Below are 21,673 nucleotides of genomic sequence, written 5' to 3'. Positions count from 1 at the left end.
ACATTATCACTTAGGCTCAGCAACATTAGTTTTTTCTGGATGCAGTCCAATTTCCAGGTATTTCTCTGGCGCTGTAGCCACACCCTTACTTTCTTCCTCCATATGCTCCTTTCTTTCAGCTGCCTCGCCCATCAGGGAAAATATTTCCTGCTTTTTTTACTCTTTCATCAAACCCATCCCCAGGGAAAGACTGACTGCTTGAAATTTCTGTCAGGAAGTCATCAAACAAGAATGTTTGATTACTGAGTATAAGGATGGTTTTTTAAAAAACTGAAATCTACTTTTTTTAAAAGGGCATTGTAGAGTACAAAGCAGATGGGTTTTCAAGTGCATTAATTACTTGACAACTCTGAATAAAGTCTTTCTTGTAGTTCAACATTCCTCAGGGTTGTTCTTTGTAAGGAAGTTCTAATCCTCTTTTTGAGTTTCTAAAGAAGTAAGGCTGTCGTGGTTCTAAACAGTTCAGTCTGGCTGCAAGCCAGAAAAGGAGATGACTGCCTGTAAGTCTTTATTTCACTGAACAAAGAAAGGGCAGAGGCAGGGCTGTCCCAGTCAGCTGGAAGAGGCTAGCTTAGGGTCAGCATGGAGGCACAGGAGAAATAGCCAGAGTTTTAAAAATTTAAAAAAAAAAAATCTTTTTTAAGTCTGAAGTATGAAAATAAAACATGAGAGTAAGAAATCTGATGCTAAATATGACTTATTAGAAAAGAGAATTATAATATATTTTTGGTTATTCTAGATTAAACATTATTGCAATATAGACACTAAATCAAGTTATCTCAGAGAGGAGACCCATGATAGTTTGGTAGCACTTCATTTGCTCATCTGTGACATCCTGGATTTCTGTTATTTGCCATCTTTCATCAGCAGTGTTTGAGAGCAACACTAGACAGAGGAAGGTGGACTAGGAATACACAGGATTAAAATGGGGAGGAGGTATGAGGAACTGCTATTTAGCTTAGTAGTAGTGTGACAATCTTCTCTTTCAGGAAACTTGGTAGCCCTGACACATTCCAATTTTAATGTTTCTTTGGGAGTGTCAGTCAAGTTACTCACAAGCAGACCAAAGCAGGCCCAAAGACAGAAAAAGTATAACTGAAATAAATACTTGTTTTTATTCAGGTTAAGGAGGGTAGGAGTGGGGAGGGAAGATACGATAAAGAGTCGGCCAAAATAAAACAGATACGACTCCCAGTATGCTTCTCCTTGAATTTCTTGTTAAGGCCAAGGGGCCACCTATTGAACAAACACAAAGAAAATATCTAGTTTGATAAAGGATAATTAGTCAAACATGATATTGAAAAATAAGGGACAAATAAATGTTTAATTTTCATTAACAAAGATGACAAGGATCACAATGACAATAAAAACAACAGCCATCTATTTACTGAACACCTGCCATGAGCCAAGTACTACCCAAGTGCTTTGTACTCTTCTTTACAGCACCACAGAAACTCAGCACTAACCTCATTTCAGAGATGAGCAAACCAGTGTTCAAAACACGTGCCATCTTTGTCAAAGAACACAATACAGACATTGCTATGTTTATTCTTTCAACATATAAAAGATAATTTAGATGCAAGTGATAAAGGACTTTTTTTGTCATTATTAGTAAAACTATTTAAGTATCGATTTATTCTTTCATTTTTTTCCATAGGAAAGTGATGCTTGACAATTTGTTTTTCTTAAGGTAAAAAAGAACAAATCAGAGTCTGGTTTGATCCAATTTTTTATGAACTTACAGAAGGATGAGAAGAGATGGAATGAAGCCTGAAGAAAAAACGCACATACATCTCACGGAATATCTGATACAGTTTGGAAGGTTCATGGTATAGAAAACAAAGTGGTGCAACTGAAAGAATAAGAAACATTAATTGATAAAACTGCAGAAGTACTGTAATTGAAAAGATAAGTTCACAAAACATAAAGAATAAATAAATATTTTATGGTAATAATATTCATTCAAGTTTAAAATCATATATATTCTTTTTTCATGTTGAAAAGGGAATATATGCACATGTAAAAACTATCATTAAAAATTTTTTTAAATGGAGTAAATTATAAAATGTTTTATAATCCCAACAATAGAATAACACAATGGAACCACATAAGGGTATTAAAAATTCAAAGTAACTTTTAAAAATTACATAAAATCTCTCTCTTTTTAAATTGAAGTAATAACAAAGTGACATCCAGGCAATTCATTTTTACTTTGTCCCATAAAGGACCTTTCAAATTTTTTAATTTTTGACATCAGGTAAGTAAAATATAAGATGATTTATGACTAGCTTTTAGAAAGTTGGTCTTCAACTGCTGGAATTTGAAAATTAAAATTCTGATTAACAGGCTATTGGTCAACATTGGCATATCCCAATATGTTTCTAGACAGTTTTCACAGGCTTAAAACAACTCTAAGAATTTACTTCTCTAATGAATTTTTTGTGTGTTTGTGATAACAATCTCTAATGAATTTGAATTAAATTTTCTTTTGCACTGTTTATGGCAATTAAGCACAGGTGGGTCAGCTCAACCAGACAGCCCACAGCTGAATGTCAGAAAGTCAGATTTTTAAAATCAGATGCCAACCTGACAATATGATTATTTCATCTGTGAACAGGCAGGAGTCAATGATGTATTTTGTACTCTGAGAATTGTTAGAAAATTTAAACTTCCTGACATCATTAACTGTTCTCTAAATCGCTCAAGTACACCTTTTAAAAACTATTTACTTGAAAAATGCTTGCAGTTGGGATTATTAAAATAAAAGGATTAAAGGGCTTACATTTTATTATTAAAGATAAAAATTTATATTCTTAACCTTGCTAGGTTTTCTATTTTAAATTCCTCACATATTTATGAAAGAGAAATATGCTGGAACCTCACTATAACAATATGTATTATGTTATGAAATTTTGGTGGCTCAAGAGAATAAAGCCAAGTGAAGCATAATGCAAAATTCCTAGATACTCTGAATTCTTTTTTGTTGTATGCTGGTTTTAAAGGTTTTATATTATGTCATTCACCATGATGGTATGATGCTGAACACACGAGGGTTTTTGTTTTTTTTTTTTACAAAGAAGAGTGTTATTGCTGAATCTTTTTACAAAGGTAAACTTTATATTTCTGTTTACTCTAAAGGTTGGGGAGGAGGAATAGTTGGGACAAGAATCTTCAACAAGTTCATATGTAATGCCGATAAATGAAAAATTGAATGGCATTAAGAGAGAGAGCATTCTCCTTCTTGCTTATCTTTGTGATGCTTCCTGCATTCCTCATTCAAAGACACGTGAGGCAGAAGGTGCTCAGGGCTCTCAAACCTGCACACGTGTTTGTCGTGTGTGCTCAGGATGACCGCATACTTCAGTGTAACTGTTGCTCTGCATACCAGCCAGTCTGAAGAAATCATGAGCTCACTCGGTGTTGTCCCTCCCTTTGCATTTTTTCTGATCTAGTATTTTTCAAAAAGACTTACGGGAATTAGTTTAGGAATTTTTATAGCTATTAAAACTAAATATCAGTGTATATTTCTAATTTCTAGTGAATTAGAAAATGGTAAACCATAGAACCATTTTCATGGTATGTTTAATTTCACAAGCAATCATCATCTCAGCAAAATTTTAATTGGACATATAAACAAATACCAAACCCAATGTTTAAAAGTTCACAATAACATTGTTGAGTGTGTGGGTGATGCAATATAAAGTGTGAGGTTCATGTTTAAATTTTCTAAAGTGTAATAAAACAGTGAGTATTTTAAAGCCTAACTTACCATACATTGAAAATCCATGAAAAGGGATTACACCTAAAAAAAAAAAGTATTTCTTTTCAATTAGTATACCCATTGTATTATTTATTAGGTAAACTTTAGGGATTTAAAACCAAAAATAGAGAGCTTTGCTATTTTTGCTTCAACTTTGTTCATGAATGTCAGAAAGACTTAGTGATGGTAACCAACAAAAATGACGTGCTTTTTAACAGCTTTAGAGAAGCAATCAGGAGGCTTTCAATACATATCCGGTTAACTTTCTATTGATAAAGCTGAAAATTAAGACTATGAATATATGTGTTACAAAAACAGAACAAGGCAGATCACAGCACCAAGTTTAAGAACTAATGGTCTCAGAAAGTCAATAGATTGAGTCTTTCTTGAAACAACTTCAACCTGTATATTAGATTTAATTTGTTAAAAGATAAGTGAGCATTTCAAGGTACCTCTTGTATAAATATATTCCCTTTAAACTTACCAAAAGTTACATCATAGGATGTGATTTGGAAAAAACATTGGTAGGAATATGGTACAAACTCAGTGTAATCTTTGGCAAGAATTATACAAAAGAACACATCCATTTAAAAGAAATACTTGAAGCCTGACTTGGTGTGCTAAACATCTTGTCACATTCTAAGTGAAAAATTAGAACTTGGACAGCTTAAGTTCAAAACAGAAGTTCTGTAATATATACACCACCATATATCTAACACAGTACTAGATCAGGCTGCAAACACAGAAGAAAAATGAGTTTACTATTTTGAAAAATAAGGGAATGCTTTATTCATCTGACATTTTCAGAGGCAAAACCATGGTGTTGGCAGAGCCTTTAGAGGTCATCTAGAGTAAGTTCTAACAAATGATTGTTCAGTCTCAGTCTAAAACACATTCAGCAATAGGGGACACATTAATTCCCATTGAAACCAGTTAAAATTTTGAACAGGTTTAATTTAGGGGGAGTTACTTCTCATACACAGTCAAACTCTGGCTCCTAGTAATCCCCACGTACTACTCCTAGTTCTGACCTTTGTGGTCAGAACTAGCCTAACTTATCTTCTATGAAAACTTACAGAAACATTGGAGGACGCTGACTGTTCTTTCCTCCACTCCCAACACCATCACTACCAGGCTGGGTTTTCTGTGTGTGTTTTTTGTTTTTCTTGTTGTTGTTCTGAGACTTTATGAGTTCCTTTAACAGTTCCCCAGGTGAAGTGGTCCTGAATAGTTTCTCTATTCTGTTCTCCTCTGGACAAACTACAGTTCACCACAGTCAAAGTGGGTGACGAAAGCCTTCAAGCATTTTTCTTCCCCACACACCCTAGAGCTCAAGCATAGCATACTTGTGCAATTTTTTCTGACATAAGTAAAGGGCTGTATTCTTATATCTGTTACATTTCCTCTTTGGTGAACCATTCCAATTTGAGACAATCCTGGATCCTCATCCTGTTTTCTAATGTATTCCCTCTTCTTCCTGGGTGTGCACTGCTGGAAAGTTTGATAAATGCACTATCTATGTCCTCATCTAGAGCATTAAAAAATGCTGAACAAGATAGAGGACAGGACTTGTCACTAGAGACCTCCTTCCACACTGACAGTAATCCACTGATCAACACCCTACTGAGGTACACTAAGAGCACAGACCAGGTGTCAGACAGACTTGGTTGGGTTCATATAGCTCTATCATTTAAGAACATTGCAGGCCTTGTTTCTTAACTCCCCTAATTCTCAATTTCCTTATCTTGTATATCAGAGATAATACTACTGCTGCTGCTGCTGCTGCTAAGCTGCTTCAGTCGTGTCTGACTCTGTGCAACCCCATAGACGGTAGCCCACCAGGCTCCCCCGTCCCTGGGATTCTCCAGGCAAGAACACTGGAGTGGGTTGCCATTTCCTTCTCCAATGCAGGAAAGTGAAAAGTGAAAGTGAAGTCACTCAGTCATGTCCGACTCTTCGCAATCCCATGGACTGCAGCCTACCAGGATCCTCCGTCCATGGGATTTTCCAGGCAGGAGTACTGGAGTGGGGTGCCATCGCCTTCTCCGAGAGTTAATGCCAGAACTACTTAAGTGACTAAATGAGAGATAATGACTACAGTTTGGGCTTCCCAGGTGGCTCAGTGGGTAAAGAAGCCACCTGCAATGCAGGAGATGCAGGAGATGAGGTTTCGATCCCCAGGTCGGAAAGATCCCCTGGAGAAGCGCATGGCAACCCACTCCAGTATTTTTGTCTGGAGAATTCCCATGGACAGAGGAGCCTGGTGGGCTACAGTCTATGGGGTCGCAAAGTGTCGGACATGACTGAAGCGACTGAGTACACATGCATAGACAAGTATAGCTTAGCCATTCATAAATAAAGGCAATTACTGATATTATTATTCACAAGTTAACTCATATTTCTATGATGATTCTAGAGGCAATTTTATCAAAAAAGAGTATGAGGAAAACAAAATATTATTCTGAACTAGTATGCCAGGCCAACCACCTTTAAAATTTTGTGCAGCATCACTCAAACTTCGTAAGATATAATTCTCAGGATCTACCTTTTCCCATTTTCCCCTTGTCTTCCAGAACACAACACAGATTCATGTTGTTCAACTCTGTCTGAATCCCACCATGTTTATCATTTTCCTTATTTATCTCTATGTAATTAGCTTCCCTGTTCTCTCAGAACTTTCCTACTCTTCAAGTGCTTCACACCCAACTGCAGAATTCATCCCCCGCAACCCAAGCTGAGGCTGATGCCACTGAAATAAATTCTCTTGCTTGTCTGTTCTTTACCTCAAAGGTTCTGCACACCTTTCATCTTTTTTCTCATTACCCTTTAGGAAGGTCTTCAGAGGGAGACATCTCCTTTCCCTTTTTCAGAGCTACCATCTTCACCTTTGTTTTTAATCCTGTTTCCTTCACTTTTACTCACAGAAATTAAGGTCGGATCTGTGGCTTGTCTATGTGTGGTCTGTGGGCTAAGCATGGATTTTACATGTTTGAAAGATTATTTTAGAAAACAATAAAGAGTATTAAGAAGTAGAGACTGTTTGTGGCCAACAAAATTTTACATATTTACTATTTGGCCTTTTACAGGAAAAGTTTGCCAACCTCTGCTTTGGAATCCTGTCCCACCGATTTTCCTCCCCCCGCCTTTTACGTTCATCATTTAACAAATACGTACTGAGTTTCTACTATGTGCCAGACACTGCTCTGAGATCTGGAGCTTACTTTTTATCAAGGACAGGAAAGCCATGATGAAATAAGAGCACATATGTATGTCAGCCAGGGACAAAGCCACGAAGAGGAATAATGGAGGCAAGGGGGCGGAGAGGACAAGGCCAGGTAAGGGAGGCGGTCTTAAGAGGCACTGAAGCTCTGGAGGTGAGAGGCACCTGCGAAGCGGTGACCTGGAGGCCCTGGGCTTCGTGCGGTGACTGGCATGAACCGGGATGTTTCCTGAGGTGGATGGCCCGAAGGCAGAGAGTGGTGGCATCGGCTCTCACTCCTACTAGCGGAAGAGCAGAGGAAAGGGGTGGCTATGTCTTATGGAAGTACTCCTCTCTCCAGTCTCTATTTTCACTGCAACCTTTCAGCCAAAGACATTATAAATACCTTCACTAATAACAAAAAGAGGAGAAGGAGGACATGTCCATTTTTTTTCCTGGACCTTACATTCCTGTCAAACAAATGTCTAATCTCTCTCCTCTTGAAGTCAAACTTAATTTTAAAAACGTGATCTGAATTAACTTCCTTTACTTCCTCATTATGTATCCCCAATTCCTTATAATCTGGTTTCCACTCCTCTCACCCCAACTCCTGATTGCTAACATCTCCTGTGTGTGTGTGTGTCCTGCCCCCCCAGCAACTGAAAGTCCCTTCTCTAGACTGAGCCCACCAGACCCCGTGCAGATCAGGCTCCCTGTCTCAGAAGCTTCTGCTGCTCAGGTTTTCGTTTTGTTGTCTTTTGGGCTAGTTCACTCTTCTGCACACTTCTTAAATATAGCTGCTTTGCAAGACTGTCATACTTGTTTTCTCTTTCCTTCCACTAGCATTCTCCTTATTAACCCATAATTCAGACAGTGAAAGCCCAGTTTCCTGCGCCTCCTTCTGGACTGTCTAGTTCTGTAAACAACTCCTTGCCTCCCTAGGCTTCAAGGAAGAAAGCTTTGCTTTCTAGTCCTCCCTCAGCCCTTATACCTAAATGTGACTGTGTTCCTTTCTTGTCCCTTTGCGATAAAGAAGGCTTAACTCTTCAGGATTCAGCCACTGTCTAACAGAGCTTCATTTTTCTTCCCTATGAGCACAATTCTAATCCTGCCAAACTGACTGCCACCCTTTCAGCTTCTGGACCTTAGGAAAAGGGCTATAAATGCTCCTCTACACTTGCAGCCACGTCCCAGCCCCACACCTTAGAGATTTTAAACAATACTCCTTCTAGAAAGATCCCCTGGGCAGACTCCTACTTTCCATCCCCAGTCACTCGTTGGTCAGTACTCTTGTGTCAGCTGATTCCCCTGACTGATTGGGGTGCCCCTTCTCCTCTGTGCGCCTGGATAACCCTGCACAATTCTGGCTCCACTTCCTACCTGTGTATACTTAGGTTGCTTATTTCTCCCTTTTCCTTATCCAGTACTGTTCTTAGACCAAGGCAGCGGGGCTTGGGAGTAAGAGGCCTGTTATGGCCCTCCTCTGACTATACCCCTCACCCAGAATCCATGTCCCTCCTTTCAGAACACAACCCCAAGACTCTGATACCCCAGCCCAGAGGCCCTTAGCCAGCGCCCAGGGCCTGCACAGCCTCTTCAGTGGAGCTACGCTCCTGATGGATGCTGGCCTCAGGATGGAGAGGTGGTCAAAGGGTGGTCATTTGTGGAGTCTGTGAACAGAGCTTGGACATGTCTGTCCAGGTATGGGGTAGAGCCATGGTCAGAAGTGGGTGGGAGATACCACAAGCTAGGGACTTCTGAGGAGTCTCAAGCATTCTGAATTTGAAACTCGCCTCCCAGATTGTTATAAAGGTATATTTATCAAGACAAGAAAACCAAGTAGAATTTACTTAGCAGTTTATTAGCTTCACTTATAACTTCTGAAAGTCTACACTTATAGTAGGTGGGCTTCCAATTGTACTGGGCTTCCCTGTTATCTCAGTTGGTAGAGAATCCACCTGCAATGCAGGAGACCCTGGTTCAATTCCTGGGTCGAGAAGATCTGCTGGAGAAGGGATAGGCTACCCACTCCAGTATTCTTGGGCTTCCCTTGTGGCTCAGCTGGTAAAGAATCTGCCTGCAATGCAGGAGACCTGGGTTTGATCCCTGGGTTGGGAAGATCCCCTGGAGAAGGGAAAGGCTACCCATTCCAGTATTCTTGCCTGCAGAATTCCATGGACTCTACAGCCCATGGGTCACAGAGTCAGACACAACTGAGTGACTATCACTTTCACTTTTCAATTGTACTCATGGCCTGGACCCTCCAAGTTAGGAACAGACTTTCCTTTATCTACAAAATGAGGACAATACCAGTGAGGCTGTAAAGATTAAATAAGAGGATGTATGTAATATGCCTAGCATAACACTTGATGCAAAGTCAGAACTTAACGAATGATGTTTTGTTCTCTTATACTATAATTACTTTTGTTTTTCTCTCTTCCAATCTGTGTTGGAGAAGACTCTTGAGACTCCCTTGGACTGCAAGGAGATCAAACCAGTCCATTCTGAAAGAGATCAGCCCTGGGATTTCTTTGGAAGGAATGATGCTAAAGCTGAAACTCCAGTACTTTGGCCACCTCATGCGAAGAGTTGACTCTTTGGAAAAGACTCTGATGCTGGGAGGGATTGGGGGCAGGAGAAGGGGACGACAGAGGATGAGATGGCTGGATGACATCACTGACTCGATGGACATGAGTCTGAGTGAACTCCGAGAGTTGGTGATGGACAGGGAGGCCTGGCGTGCTGCGATTCATGGGATCGCAAAGAGTCGGACACGACTGAGCAACTGAACTGAACTGACTGTAATAAATCACTTGAGTACAAAAACTTTTCCTTATTTATCTCCATCCCCAGAGGCAAGCTTAATGCCCCAAATATAAAAGGTATTCGTTTAGTGTTTGTGGAATGAATATATGAAGTCCTAGAGAATCTACCTCTACCGTTTTTCAACTGTCCACTTCCTTCCGACTGCCAGGACTGAGTTCAGGCTCTGATGAACTCTGACCTATAGTCTGTAAGAGCCTCCAAAGTGGTAACCCTTTCCCCAAACTCTCTGCCTTCCAACAAACTATTGTAATGGTTCTGGTTATCTTCTAAAATGTTGGTGAGACCATGAAAAAGTCCTCTATATCCATTGAGGATTTTCCCCTGACCATTCATCCACACACCAAATATTTGCTGAGTTTCTACTCACCCAATTAACCAATGTTTAAAAACTTACTCTGTAGCCTCTGGAGAAATTAAGCTGAATATAACATTTTTTCTATTTATGGAATTCACATTCTAGCCTTATAATATAGGCTAAGTGTCTACAGAGTGAAATTCAAAGACTTTGATCTGGTATTAGCCATTCATGATGGCAATCTGAGATATATCTGCCTCTCCTTTGTCATCTTGATTCTGTACCTACTGTGATACAGCCATGCTAGATTACTCATCATCAGAACACATCATGCATTTTCATACTTTGGTAGCTTTGAACTTTGTAATTCTGTACAATGAATTGCTTTAATGTCTATCAACACCTCGCTAAGGATAAGTATAATCTCAGAAAAACATACCACAATCTCTTAATCCTAATTAAATGCTGATTCTTCTGCAAAAATTCTTATGGCACTTTGTTCGTATTTCCATCACTATAATTTCACTGTATTTTGTGTTATAATTAACTGTTTAACAGATTGTTGCAGAGGGCAGTAAATACGTTTTATTCACCTTTTATGCATTTTATGGTGCCACAAACATGGTTAATAATGAATATACTTTTGCTGAATGCTGCTGCTGCTGCTAAGTCGCTTCAGTCGTGTCTGACTCTGCGTGACCCCATAGACGGCAGCCCACCAGGCTCCTCTGTCCATGGGATTCTCCAGACAAGAATACTGGAATGGGTTGCCGTTTCCTTCTCCCTTGCTGAATGAGTGAAGGGTAGATGAATAAGTATATGATGAATAGAGAAGGAGCAAGAAATTTATTGGTCTCTAGTTGGGAGATGAGGATTCCATTGTGGGCTTATCAAACTAGCTGGATAACTTTAGGAAAGTCATCAAACCTCATGAGCTTCAGTAATTGGTTGTCATTAAAGGGGACTAATTGAAAGGACTGATGCTGAAGCTGAAGCTCCAATACTTAGGCCACCTGATGCAAAGAGCCACCTCATTGGAAAAGACCCTGATGCTGGGAAAGACTGAGGGCAGGAGGAGAAGGGACAACAGAAGATGAGATGGTTGGATGGCATCACCGACTCCATGGACATGAGTTTGAGCAAGCTTTGGGAGATAGTGGAAGGACAGGGAAGCCTGGTGTGCTGCAGTCCATAGAGTCACAAAGAGTCAAACCAGACTTAGTGACTGAACAACCAAAAAAGGGACTAAGACTGTCTCCAAAATATCATCAAACTCCAGAATTCTACATTTAACAATTATGTCTAGGGCAAATATAGAAAAATTTGTGAGAGCTGAGGAAAACTGAATATATGAGTATTGTACCATGAGAATGCTAACATTCTTTACCAACTTAAAGGTCTTTTAAGGACTTCCCTAAGCTCAGATGGTAAAAAAAAAAAAAAAAATCTGCCTGCAATGCAGAAGACCCAGATTCAATCCCTGGGTCAGGAAGATCCTCTGGGGAAGGGAATGGCAATCCACTCCAGTATTCTTGCCTGGAGAATCCCATGGACAGAGGAGACTGGCAGGCTATAATTTATGGGGTCGAAAAGAGTCGGATACAACTAAGCAAGTAACACTAATACTGCTACTACTAAAGGTCTTTTGCTTTCTAAAAACAAAAAATTGAAAACCAGATTAGATACACGCTGAAGGCCAATATTCTTAATGACACTATAGCCACCAGCTTTAGTTCAAGGGAACACTTGCTGCTGCTGCTGCTGCTGCTAAGTCGCTTCAGTTGTGTCCGACTCTGTGTGATCCCAGAGACGGCAGCCCACCTGGCTCCCCTGTCCCTGAGGTTCTCCAGGCAAGAACACTGGAGTCGGTTGCCATTTTCTTCTCCAATGCATGAAAGTGAAAAGTGAAAGTGAAGTTGCTCAGTTGTGTCCGACTCTTAGCGACCCCATGGATTGCAGCCCACCAGGCTCCTCCATCCGTGGGAACACTTAGGAGGGCCCAAAGATGATTTTTCTTCTTTAATCTTCTCTCCCTCTGTTTATATCTTTGGTTAAGTCTCTTTTTTCTCTTGTGAACACCCATCTTTTTCTATCTTCCCTAAATGCAGCTTTGTTTTATTTCCTTTACTGACTATAAACTTTTAACAAATAATTTTAAAAGTTCATCTTCGTCTAATCATGTTAACATGTGAAAGAAAAACTAAGCAAGAAAAATAAGTTCATAAATAGAGGCATATTTTGATACCTTACAGAAATAGAAATATGCATTATATCCTTCTAAAAACTAAATATCATACAGTATACTAACGCATATATATGGAATTTAGAAAGATGGTAATGATAACCCTATATGCAAGACGGCAAAAGAGACATAGATGTACAGAAGTCTTTTGGACTCTGTGGGAGAAGATGAGGGTGGGATGATTTGAGAAAATAGCATTGAAACGTGTATATTATCATATGTGAAACAGATCGCCAGTCCAGGTTCAATGCATGAGACAGGGTGCTCACTGGTGGTGAGCACCAGGTTGGTGCACTGGGATAACCCAGAGGGCTGGGATAGGGAGGGAGGTGGGAGGGGGGCTCAGGATGGGGAACACATGTACACCCATGGCTGATTCATGTCGATCTATGGCAAAAACCACCACAATACTGTAAAGTAATTAGCCTCCAATTAAAATAAATATAAAAAAATAAAAATAAAAACTAAATATCAAAGCCAGCTGGTATTATACAAAACCCCTATATTCTCATTAAAAAACACTTTTTACTTCCTTTGTTCAGTACTGCAGAAACATTTGAGCAAGCAAGTTAAGGTAGAAAACAATGAAGATGTTACTATCATTATCTTTGTCTTCTACAGATAATAATTAAAGATGTCCTAAGTGTTCAGTTCAGTTGAGTCGCTCAGTCGTGTCCGACTCTTTGCGACCCCATGAATCGCAGCACGCCAGGCCTCCCTGTCCATCACCAACTCCCAGAGTTCACTCAGACTCACATCCATCGAGTCAGTGATGCCATCCAGCCATCTCATCCTCTGTTGTCCCCTTCTCCTCCTGCCCCTAATCCCTCCCAGCGTCAGAGTCTTTTCCAATGAGTCAACTCTTCGCATGAGGTGGCCAAAGTACTGGAGTTTCAGCTTTAGCATCATTCCTTCCAAAGAAATCCCAGGGCTGATCTCCTTCAGAATGGACTGGTTTGATCTCCTTGCAGTCCAAGGCACTCTCGAATCTTCTCCAACACCACAGTTCAAAAGCATCAATTCTTCGGCACTCAGCTTTCTTCACAGTCCAACTCTCACATCCATACATGACCACTGGAGAAACCATAGCCTTGACTAGGCAGACCTTAGTCAGCAAAGTAATGTCTCTGCTTTTGAATATGCTATCTAGGTTGCTCATAACTTTTCTTCCAAGGAGTAAGCGTCTTTTAATTTCATGGCTGCAGTCACCATCTGCAGTGATTTTGGAGCCCCCAAAAATAAAGTCTGACACTGTTTCCACTGTTTCCCCATCTATTTCCCATGAAGTGATGGGACCAGATGCCATGATCTTAGAGTGAATGAATTAGTCAACTGCCAAAGAGCAAAAAGGAATTCTGTTTAAGATGACTCATGATTAATCACACCTTTACCACATTTCCCCCAAGTTCTGAAATGTATAGCTGCTGTATAAACAGCTAGGTGTATATTTGAGGCAAGGGCCACAATTTATACTGTGTATTGTCTTCAGCATCCAGCATAGTATCTTCTACAAGTGAGATGCTCAATATATGCTGTTAATGATGGGAATTTAAGCAATTATAATCATATACTTATATATGATATAAAAGTATAAGATATATGATATTAAATATATATCACATACACATGAATACATATGTATACATATAACATATCATATATGTGTACACATGATAAATATATATCATATACATGATATTATATCATATGATATATGATATGGTTTATATATGATATTAAAGTATAAGATTCATTTATGAATAAGCAATTAATATAAGACAAGAGGCTCTCAATAACTCAGTGTTGAAATTACAAATGGCCCACAAAGTCATACAGACATGAATTTGGGTCCTGTGTGTCTCCAGGAAAGTTACTAACACTCTGAGTCTCTATTTTCATTTTTAAAAGTGAGGTTAAATAATACTACCTTCACTGGGCTGTATAATACTAAAGCACCAGTGAGTTAATGTATTCAAAGCACATCATAGTATAGTATTCAGTACACAGCCAGTGGTCACTAATTATAGTATATTTTATACTATAAAGGGAGAGTGCCATATTTGGGCATCAGCTAAAGCCTAAGAAAATCTTTCTTTCATCAGTATTAAATAGAGGTTCACTTCTGCTTAATCAAGATTAACCTGGGCTTAAGATTCCAGAAAAGCGTACATAGACTGCTCTGCTGAAAAAGGACAAAGTCAGATTCTGACTCACAAAAGTAGGAGGCATAAGAAGCAATGAATTCATTAACACTCTAGGGCACATACCACCTAAAACATTTCTTTGATCTCAAAGCCTGTCATATTCTTGGCCAGTTTTTCAAAATCCTTTCCTTTGCCTCTCACCACTTCAGCGCTTCAACGGTCAAGTTTCATCCACCTGGCCTTCATCCAAGAGTGTACTTCTAACCAGCATCAGGATGCTTGGGACACCATCTCTAATCTTGCCTCAGAGTTCTGCAAGTCTGCTATGAATGGTTATTTTAAGATCCTAGCCTACCTTTATCTAACTGAAGAAAGCCTAAATTATTAACTGCCTACTGCATTCAACAGAAATAACTTTATAAAGTAATGATTCAATGGGCCTTTGACATAGCCCAGAGTGGTAAACATCATCAACAAAAATAAATCTTGAACTGGATGAGATATAAATAGTAAATATGACTCAGAAAATACCCCAAATTATTAACATGCTTTGCACTTACTAAATATTTTCCTTTAATTTTCTCATTGTCTCTATTAACATTTAGCATTTATAGTTGTACCATAATACTAACATCCGATTCACTTCAGTTGAAAGCAAATTTTTACACTCTTTCATTTGGGATTCCCTAGTAGTTTATTTAATTCATTTGCTGAAATAATCATTTCCTTTGTTTATTCTCATTCCACATGTAGCCTACAGGTCAGTAAGTGTAAGCACTAGGACAGTGGTCAAATTGTTTTCTACTATTTCTGCTATCTTTCTGAACTGGAATTTCAGAATATGATTTTGTTACTTTACTTTAGTAGTTAAAAGTTCCCCAAACATCAGAACATAACCATATTTAAATATACATCTAGAAATCATATTTTAAACAACCAGTTTTTCAGTTAATGTCCAAGGTTACACATGAAATTAATTTGGATTATGAGATGTTTTAATTTATTTAATTTAGGAAACAACGAATATTGCTATTTATCAACCTGACAAGATTGAAAATGATATGTTTTTGTTATTTCTTCCAAGAATCTTTCCTGAGAAGACTCTGAGTTTTTGTTTCTACCTGACTTCTGGGCTCTATGCAAACAGGAAGTGAAAGCCAAGGAAGAGCTGTAAAAGGCCTAAGCCTTGGCAGACCCTCTACATGGTCTAATCAGCAAAGACTGGGAAAATTTTTTTTGGTTTGAGAAGGAAATCTCTGTCAAACTTCTAACTGGTCACTAAGCTAACAGAACAGAGGCTTCACGGGCACTCAATACAAAAAAAAGATGACCTTTACAAAAGCAGTTCAGAAAAGGCATACACAACAGCCCACAACAGCAACAAGTTCTGGGAGGGGAGAGAATCTGATTTTCAGAGTTACCACATAATAGTCAAGATACCCGGTTATCAACAACAACAATATCATTATGCATGCAAATAAATAAGGAAATATAATCCATTCACAGGAAAACAATAAATTAATAGAAACTGCACCTAAAGAAGCCCAGATGTTGGACTTACTAGATAAAACTTTAGATCGACTGTCTCCCTACCTGACCTGACCCCTGGCCCATTTACCTCTCCTACCTCATCTTGTACCAAATTTCTGTTTTGCTCACTGTCATCAGTCACAGTGACCATCTGTTGTTCTTTAGATCATTGAGTATGCTCCTGTCAGGCCTTTAACAATGCTTTGCGTCCCCGTGGGGTGTGCTCTCCTCCTTCTCAGCATGGCTCCTCTCCATATTCTGGGCTCTATTCACATTCTACCTCCCCAGAGGCATTTCTCCCGACTCCCTCCTCTATAACAGCTGTGCCCTCCCCACCTCCCTACCTCCTATCAATTTCTGTTCCCTATAATTGTTCACGTCATCACTCTGAAATTATTTTCAGTTATTTACGTTAGCTACTTGTTCCCTTATGGCAGAAAGTGAAGAGGAACTAAAGAGCCTCTTGATGAAGGTTAAAGAGGAGAGTGAAAAACCTGGCTTAAAACTCAACATTCAAAAAACTAAGATCATGGCATCTGGTCCCTCACTTCATGGCAAATAGATGGGGTAACAGTGGAAACAGTGACAGACTTTATTTTCTTAGGCCCCAAAATCACTGCAGATGGTGACTGTAGCCATGAAATTAAAAGACACTTGTTCCTTGGAAGAAAAGCTACGACCAACCTAGACAGCGTATTAAAAATCAGAGACAATACTTTGCCAACAAAGGTCCGTCTAGTCAAAGCTATGGTTTTTCCAGTAGTGATGTATGGATGTGAGAGTTGGACCATAAAAAGAAGGCTGAACACTGAAGAATTGATGCTTTTGGACTGTGGTGTTGGAGAAGACTCTTGAGAGTCCCTTGGACTGCAAGGAGATCCAACCAGTCAATCCTAAAGGAAACCCTGAGTATTCACTGGAGGGACTGATGCTGAAGCTGAAGCTCTAATACTTTGGCCACCTGATTGCAAAGAGCTGACTCACTGGAACAGACAGAAGACAGGAGAAGGAGATGACAGAGGACAAGATGGCTGGATGGCATCATGAACTCAATGGACATGAGTTTGAGCAAACTCTGAGAGATGGTGAAGGACGGACACCTGGCATGCTGCAGTCCATGGGGTCACAAAGAGTTGGACACAACTGAGCGACTGAACAGCAACAACAGCAACACTTGTGTACTTGTTTATAGGATGTCTCCCTCACTAGAATGTGAGGTCCTTGGTAGCAGGTGCTTTCTCTCTGCCCTTTACTGTGGCTTACCCACCTAGAAGAGGGAGCCAGAACAGGGCCAAATAAGTATTCATTAAATGGATAGGGACAAGTTACACACGTTGAACTAAAAATAAAAACAAGAAAAGCTTAAAATTTTCCCATGATGAGTCTTCTCCAGCTCAGAAACTTTTGCTCACTAGTTGTCTAATGAACCTACTAGGGAGAAGGCAATGGCACCCCACTCCAGTACTCTTGCCTGGAAAATCCCATGGATGGAGGAGCCTGGTGGGCTGCAGTCCATGGGGTCGCTAACAGTCGGACACGACTGAGCGACTTCACTTTCACTTTTCACTTTCATGCATTGGAGAAGGAAACGGCAACCCACTCCAGTGTTCTTGCCTGGAGAATCCCAGGGACGAGGGACCCTGGTGGGCTGCCATCTCTGGGGTCGCATAGAGTCAGACACGACTGAAGTGACTTAGCAGCAGCAGCAGCAGAGAAAGTCTTCCCACTGTAATGTCCAGTGCCACAGGGGCCTGTTATTTATTTCCATCCTAGGAAAGGAGACCACAGGAGGGGAAGCGAGTGAGCAAAGCTCTGCCCCCTTTTAAGCACCTGCCAGGTCAGGTGTGTCTGTGAGCTGCAGGCAAAGCTCTCTAAGTGAGGCCCTGTGACCATGAAGGCCAGGCCACTTGTGGTGGTGGTGGTGGCACAGGTATCCTTGAGAGTTCAAAGTAATCCTATCTTTGGCAGAGGTTGAAAAATAGGGCAGGTAATATAAAAATGTTGCTTAGTATTGCCTTAAGAGTAAACGGACAGTGACTAACTGCTCCCTGTCTCTTTTTATCTGAAATTTCAGACTCAGTCCTCAGGGAAGAGTCCTCTCTGATTCTGGTAAGGTTCTAAAACAACCTGAGAAAAGAAGTGATCCTTAAGTATTGTTTATGAACAGCTGTGGGTTTACTTCATTAAGCATTAAGCTATTTTTTTTTCTGGATGAGACTGTTTCTATAACCTATTACATACACTTACCTTTTCAATCTCAGTTCCCTGGTGGCTCAGACGGTAAAAGAGCCGGCCTGCAATGCAGGAGAGCAGGTTCAATCCCTAATGCTGACTCACCCTGACGCTGGGAAAGACCCTGATTCTGGGAAAGACTGAAGGCAGGAGGAGATGGGGATGACAGAGGAGGAGATGGTCAGATGGCGTCACTGACTCAATGGGCATAAGTTTGAGCAAGCTCTGGGGGATGGTGAGGGACAGGGAAGCCTGGCGTACTGCAGTCCATGGAGTCGCAAAGAGTCGGACACGATTGAGTGACTGAACAACAACCCCCTTTTCAATGGGGCTTCCCTCGTGGCTCCGATGGTAAAGGTAAAGAATCTGCCTGCACGCAGGAGTCCTGGGTTCAATCTCTGGGTCTCAAAGATCCCCTGGAGAAGGGAATGGCAATCCACTTCAGTATTCTTGCCTGGAGAATTCCAGGGACAGAGGAGCCTGACTGGCTACAGTCCACGGGGTTGAAAGAGTAAGACACAACTGAGTGACTAACACACACGCCTTTTCAATATATAAACCCCTTGATTTTCTAAAAGATACTCAATGAATTCAGTAACATTTTTCTGAGGTAGTGGGACATGGTGATTAAGAATATTGCTTCTGGCACTTCCCTGGTGGCTCAGTGGTAAAGAATCTGCCTGCCAATGCAGGAGAACAGGGTTCAGTCCCTGGGCTGGGAAGATCCCCCATGCTGCAGAGCAACTAGGCCCGTGCGCCAGTTACTGCGCCCATGTGCTCTAGCTACCGAAGCACCTGGAGTCTGCGCTCTGCAACACGAGAAGCCATTGCAATGAGAAGCCTACACACTGCAATGAGAGTAGCCCCCACTTGCGGCAGCTAGAAAAAAAAAAAGCCCACACAGCAATGAAGACCCGGCACAGCCAAAACAAAAGGAATATTGCTTCTGAAGTCAAAGAGCTTGCATTCAAAGCCTGGCTTTGCCACTCACCAGTTGGGCAAGTTAACACTCTGTGCCTCAGCTCCTCTATCTGTAAGTAGGGACAGTACTAGTAGTTGCCTGAGAAGGTTCTTGTATGGATTAAAGGACTTAATACATGTAATGTACTTAGTGCACTCCCTACTTACATAGTTCTGCATGGAAAATGTTAGCTGATACTGATGACTACTGTTACTATTGTTGCTATAACAATTTTTTTTTTTTTCTTGGTGCCTTAAGCTCATTATAAAAGTCTCAAATTACTATATAATGTGTTACAACCTAATGATACTTTTTTAAAGAAAAGAGGGCTATTGGCTTTTACATAAAATGGTCCCAGACTGGTTTGCGGGTATGCTTTAATATGCTGTTTTATAGCTTTTCTATTTTCCTTTGTGAGGTCTCTGATTTTCACTTCTACTGTTGTTAGTCATTCTCCAATCTAAGAACTGTACAAAAAAGATCTTCACGACCCAGATAATCACGATGGTCTGATCACTCATCTAGAGCCAGACATCCTGGAATGTGAAGTCAAGTGGGCCTTAGAAAGCATCACTACAAACAAAGCCAGTGGAGGTGATGGAATTCTTATTGAGCTATTTCAAATCCTGAAAGATGATGCTGTGAAAGTGCTGCACTCAATATGCCAGCAAATTTGGAAAACTCAGCAGTGGCCTCAGGACTGGAAAAGGTCAGTTTTCATTCCAATCCCAAAGAAAGGCAATGCCAAAGAATGCTCAAACTACTGCACAATTGCACTCATCTCACATGCTAGTAAAGTAATGCTCAAAATTCTCCAAGCCAGGCTTCAGCAGTATGTGAACCGTGAACTTCCAGAACCAGTGAACTTCTAAAACCAGTTCAAGCTGGTTTTAGAAAAGGCAGAGGAACCAGAGATCAAATTGCCAACATCCGCTGGATCATGGAAAAAGGAAGAGAGTTCCAGAGAAACATCTATTTCTGCTTTATTGACTATGCCAAAGCCTTTGACTGTGTGGATCACAATAAACTGTGGAAAATTCTGAAAGAGATGGGAATACCAGACCACCTGACCTGCCTCTTGAGAAATCTGTGGCAGGTCAGGAAGCAACAGTTAGAGCTGGACATGGAACAACAGACTGGTTTCAAATAGAAAAAGGAGTACGTCAAGGCTGTATATTGTCACCCTGCTTATTTAACTTATATGCAGAATACATCATGAGAAACGCTGGACTGGAAGAAACACAAGCTGGAATCAAGATTACCGGGAGAAATATCAATAACCTCAGACATGCAGATGACACCACCCTTATGGCAGAAAGTGAGGAGGAACTAAAAAGCCTCTTGATGAAAGTGCAAGAGGAGAGTGAAAAAGTTGGCTTAAAGCTCAACATTCAGAAAACGAAGATCATGGCATCCGGTCCCATCACTTCATGGGAAATAGATGAGGAAACAGTGGAAACAGTGTCAGACTTTATTTTGGGTGTCTCCAAAATCACTGCAGATGGTGACTGCAGCCATGAAATTAAAAGATGCTTACTCTTTTGTTATGAAAATTATCACCAACCTAGATAGTATATTCAAAAGCAGAGACATTACTTTGCTGACTAAGGTCCGTCTAGTCAAGGCTATGGTTTTTCCTGTGGTCATGTATGGATGTGAGAGTTGGACTGTGAAGAAGGCTGAGCGCCGAAGAATTGATGCTTTTGAACTGTGGTGTTGGAGAAGACTCTTGAGAGTCCCTTGGACTGCAAGGAGATCCAACCAGTCCATCCTAAAGGAGATCAGCCCTGGGATTTCTTTGGAAGGAATGATGCTAAAGCTGAAACTCCAGTACTTTGGCCACCTCATGCGAAGAGTTGACTCATTGGAAAAGACTCTGACGCTGGGAGGGATTAGGGGCAGGAGGAGAAGGGGACAACAGAGGATGAGATGGCTGGATGGCATCACTGACTCAATGGACGTGAGTCTGAGTGAACTCTGGGAGTTGGTGATGGACAGGGAGGCCTGGCGTGCTGCGATTCATGGGGTCGCAAAGGGTCAGACACGACTGAGCAACTGAACTGAACTGAACTGAACTGAATCTGTATCAGCTTCTTTTCACTCTTCTTTTTTTTTTTTTACAGGGGCATAAAAACCTGCAAACCAAGTTTGTTAGGCATGTGTGTCAAATAAAAGCCAATATATGCTAAACTAAGTTGGAAATGCTCTTTTATGAATAGAGGAAAGGAATTTGATTCCATGGACATCTCATTTGGCCCTTCAGAGATAATTATTTTTTATTTTTCAATCCCTATATACTATAAAATTAAGTTTCTGGGGAGACAGATGTAACAAAGGTTACACATACATGTTAAAATTAAAAAGCCTCTAATTTGGCTTTTTAAATACTCATTAAAGTCCTACTGCAATGAGATCCTGGAGGAACAAAATTGAATGCTACAGTCCTGAACCTCACAAGGCCTGCAATGTAGAGGGGGTTATAAA

At 40.5% G+C, this 21,673-nt stretch overlaps 1 protein-coding gene across 2 annotated transcripts in view; it reads right to left on the bottom strand.

Moving 5' to 3' along the window:
* TBC1D19 (TBC1 domain family member 19) overlaps positions 1-21,673 on the bottom strand; it is a 144,284-nt gene that overhangs the window by 14,056 nt on the left and 108,555 nt on the right. For both annotated transcript variants that reach the window (XM_068975259.1, XM_068975260.1), the window contains 2 exons: positions 3,770-3,802; positions 1,743-1,852 (listed from right to left, as the gene is read on the bottom strand). In XM_068975259.1, coding sequence (XP_068831360.1) covers positions 1,743-1,852; positions 3,770-3,802 — 143 coding nt within the window. The remainder of the gene's footprint in view (positions 1-1,742; positions 1,853-3,769; positions 3,803-21,673) is intronic.

Source organism: Capricornis sumatraensis, chromosome 7 (genome assembly GCF_032405125.1).
Source record: "Capricornis sumatraensis isolate serow.1 chromosome 7, serow.2, whole genome shotgun sequence".
Taxonomy (NCBI): Eukaryota; Metazoa; Chordata; class Mammalia; order Artiodactyla; family Bovidae; genus Capricornis; species Capricornis sumatraensis.
Note: the sequence above shows the minus strand (reverse complement) of the source record. Positions and strands in the feature narration are given on the sequence as shown.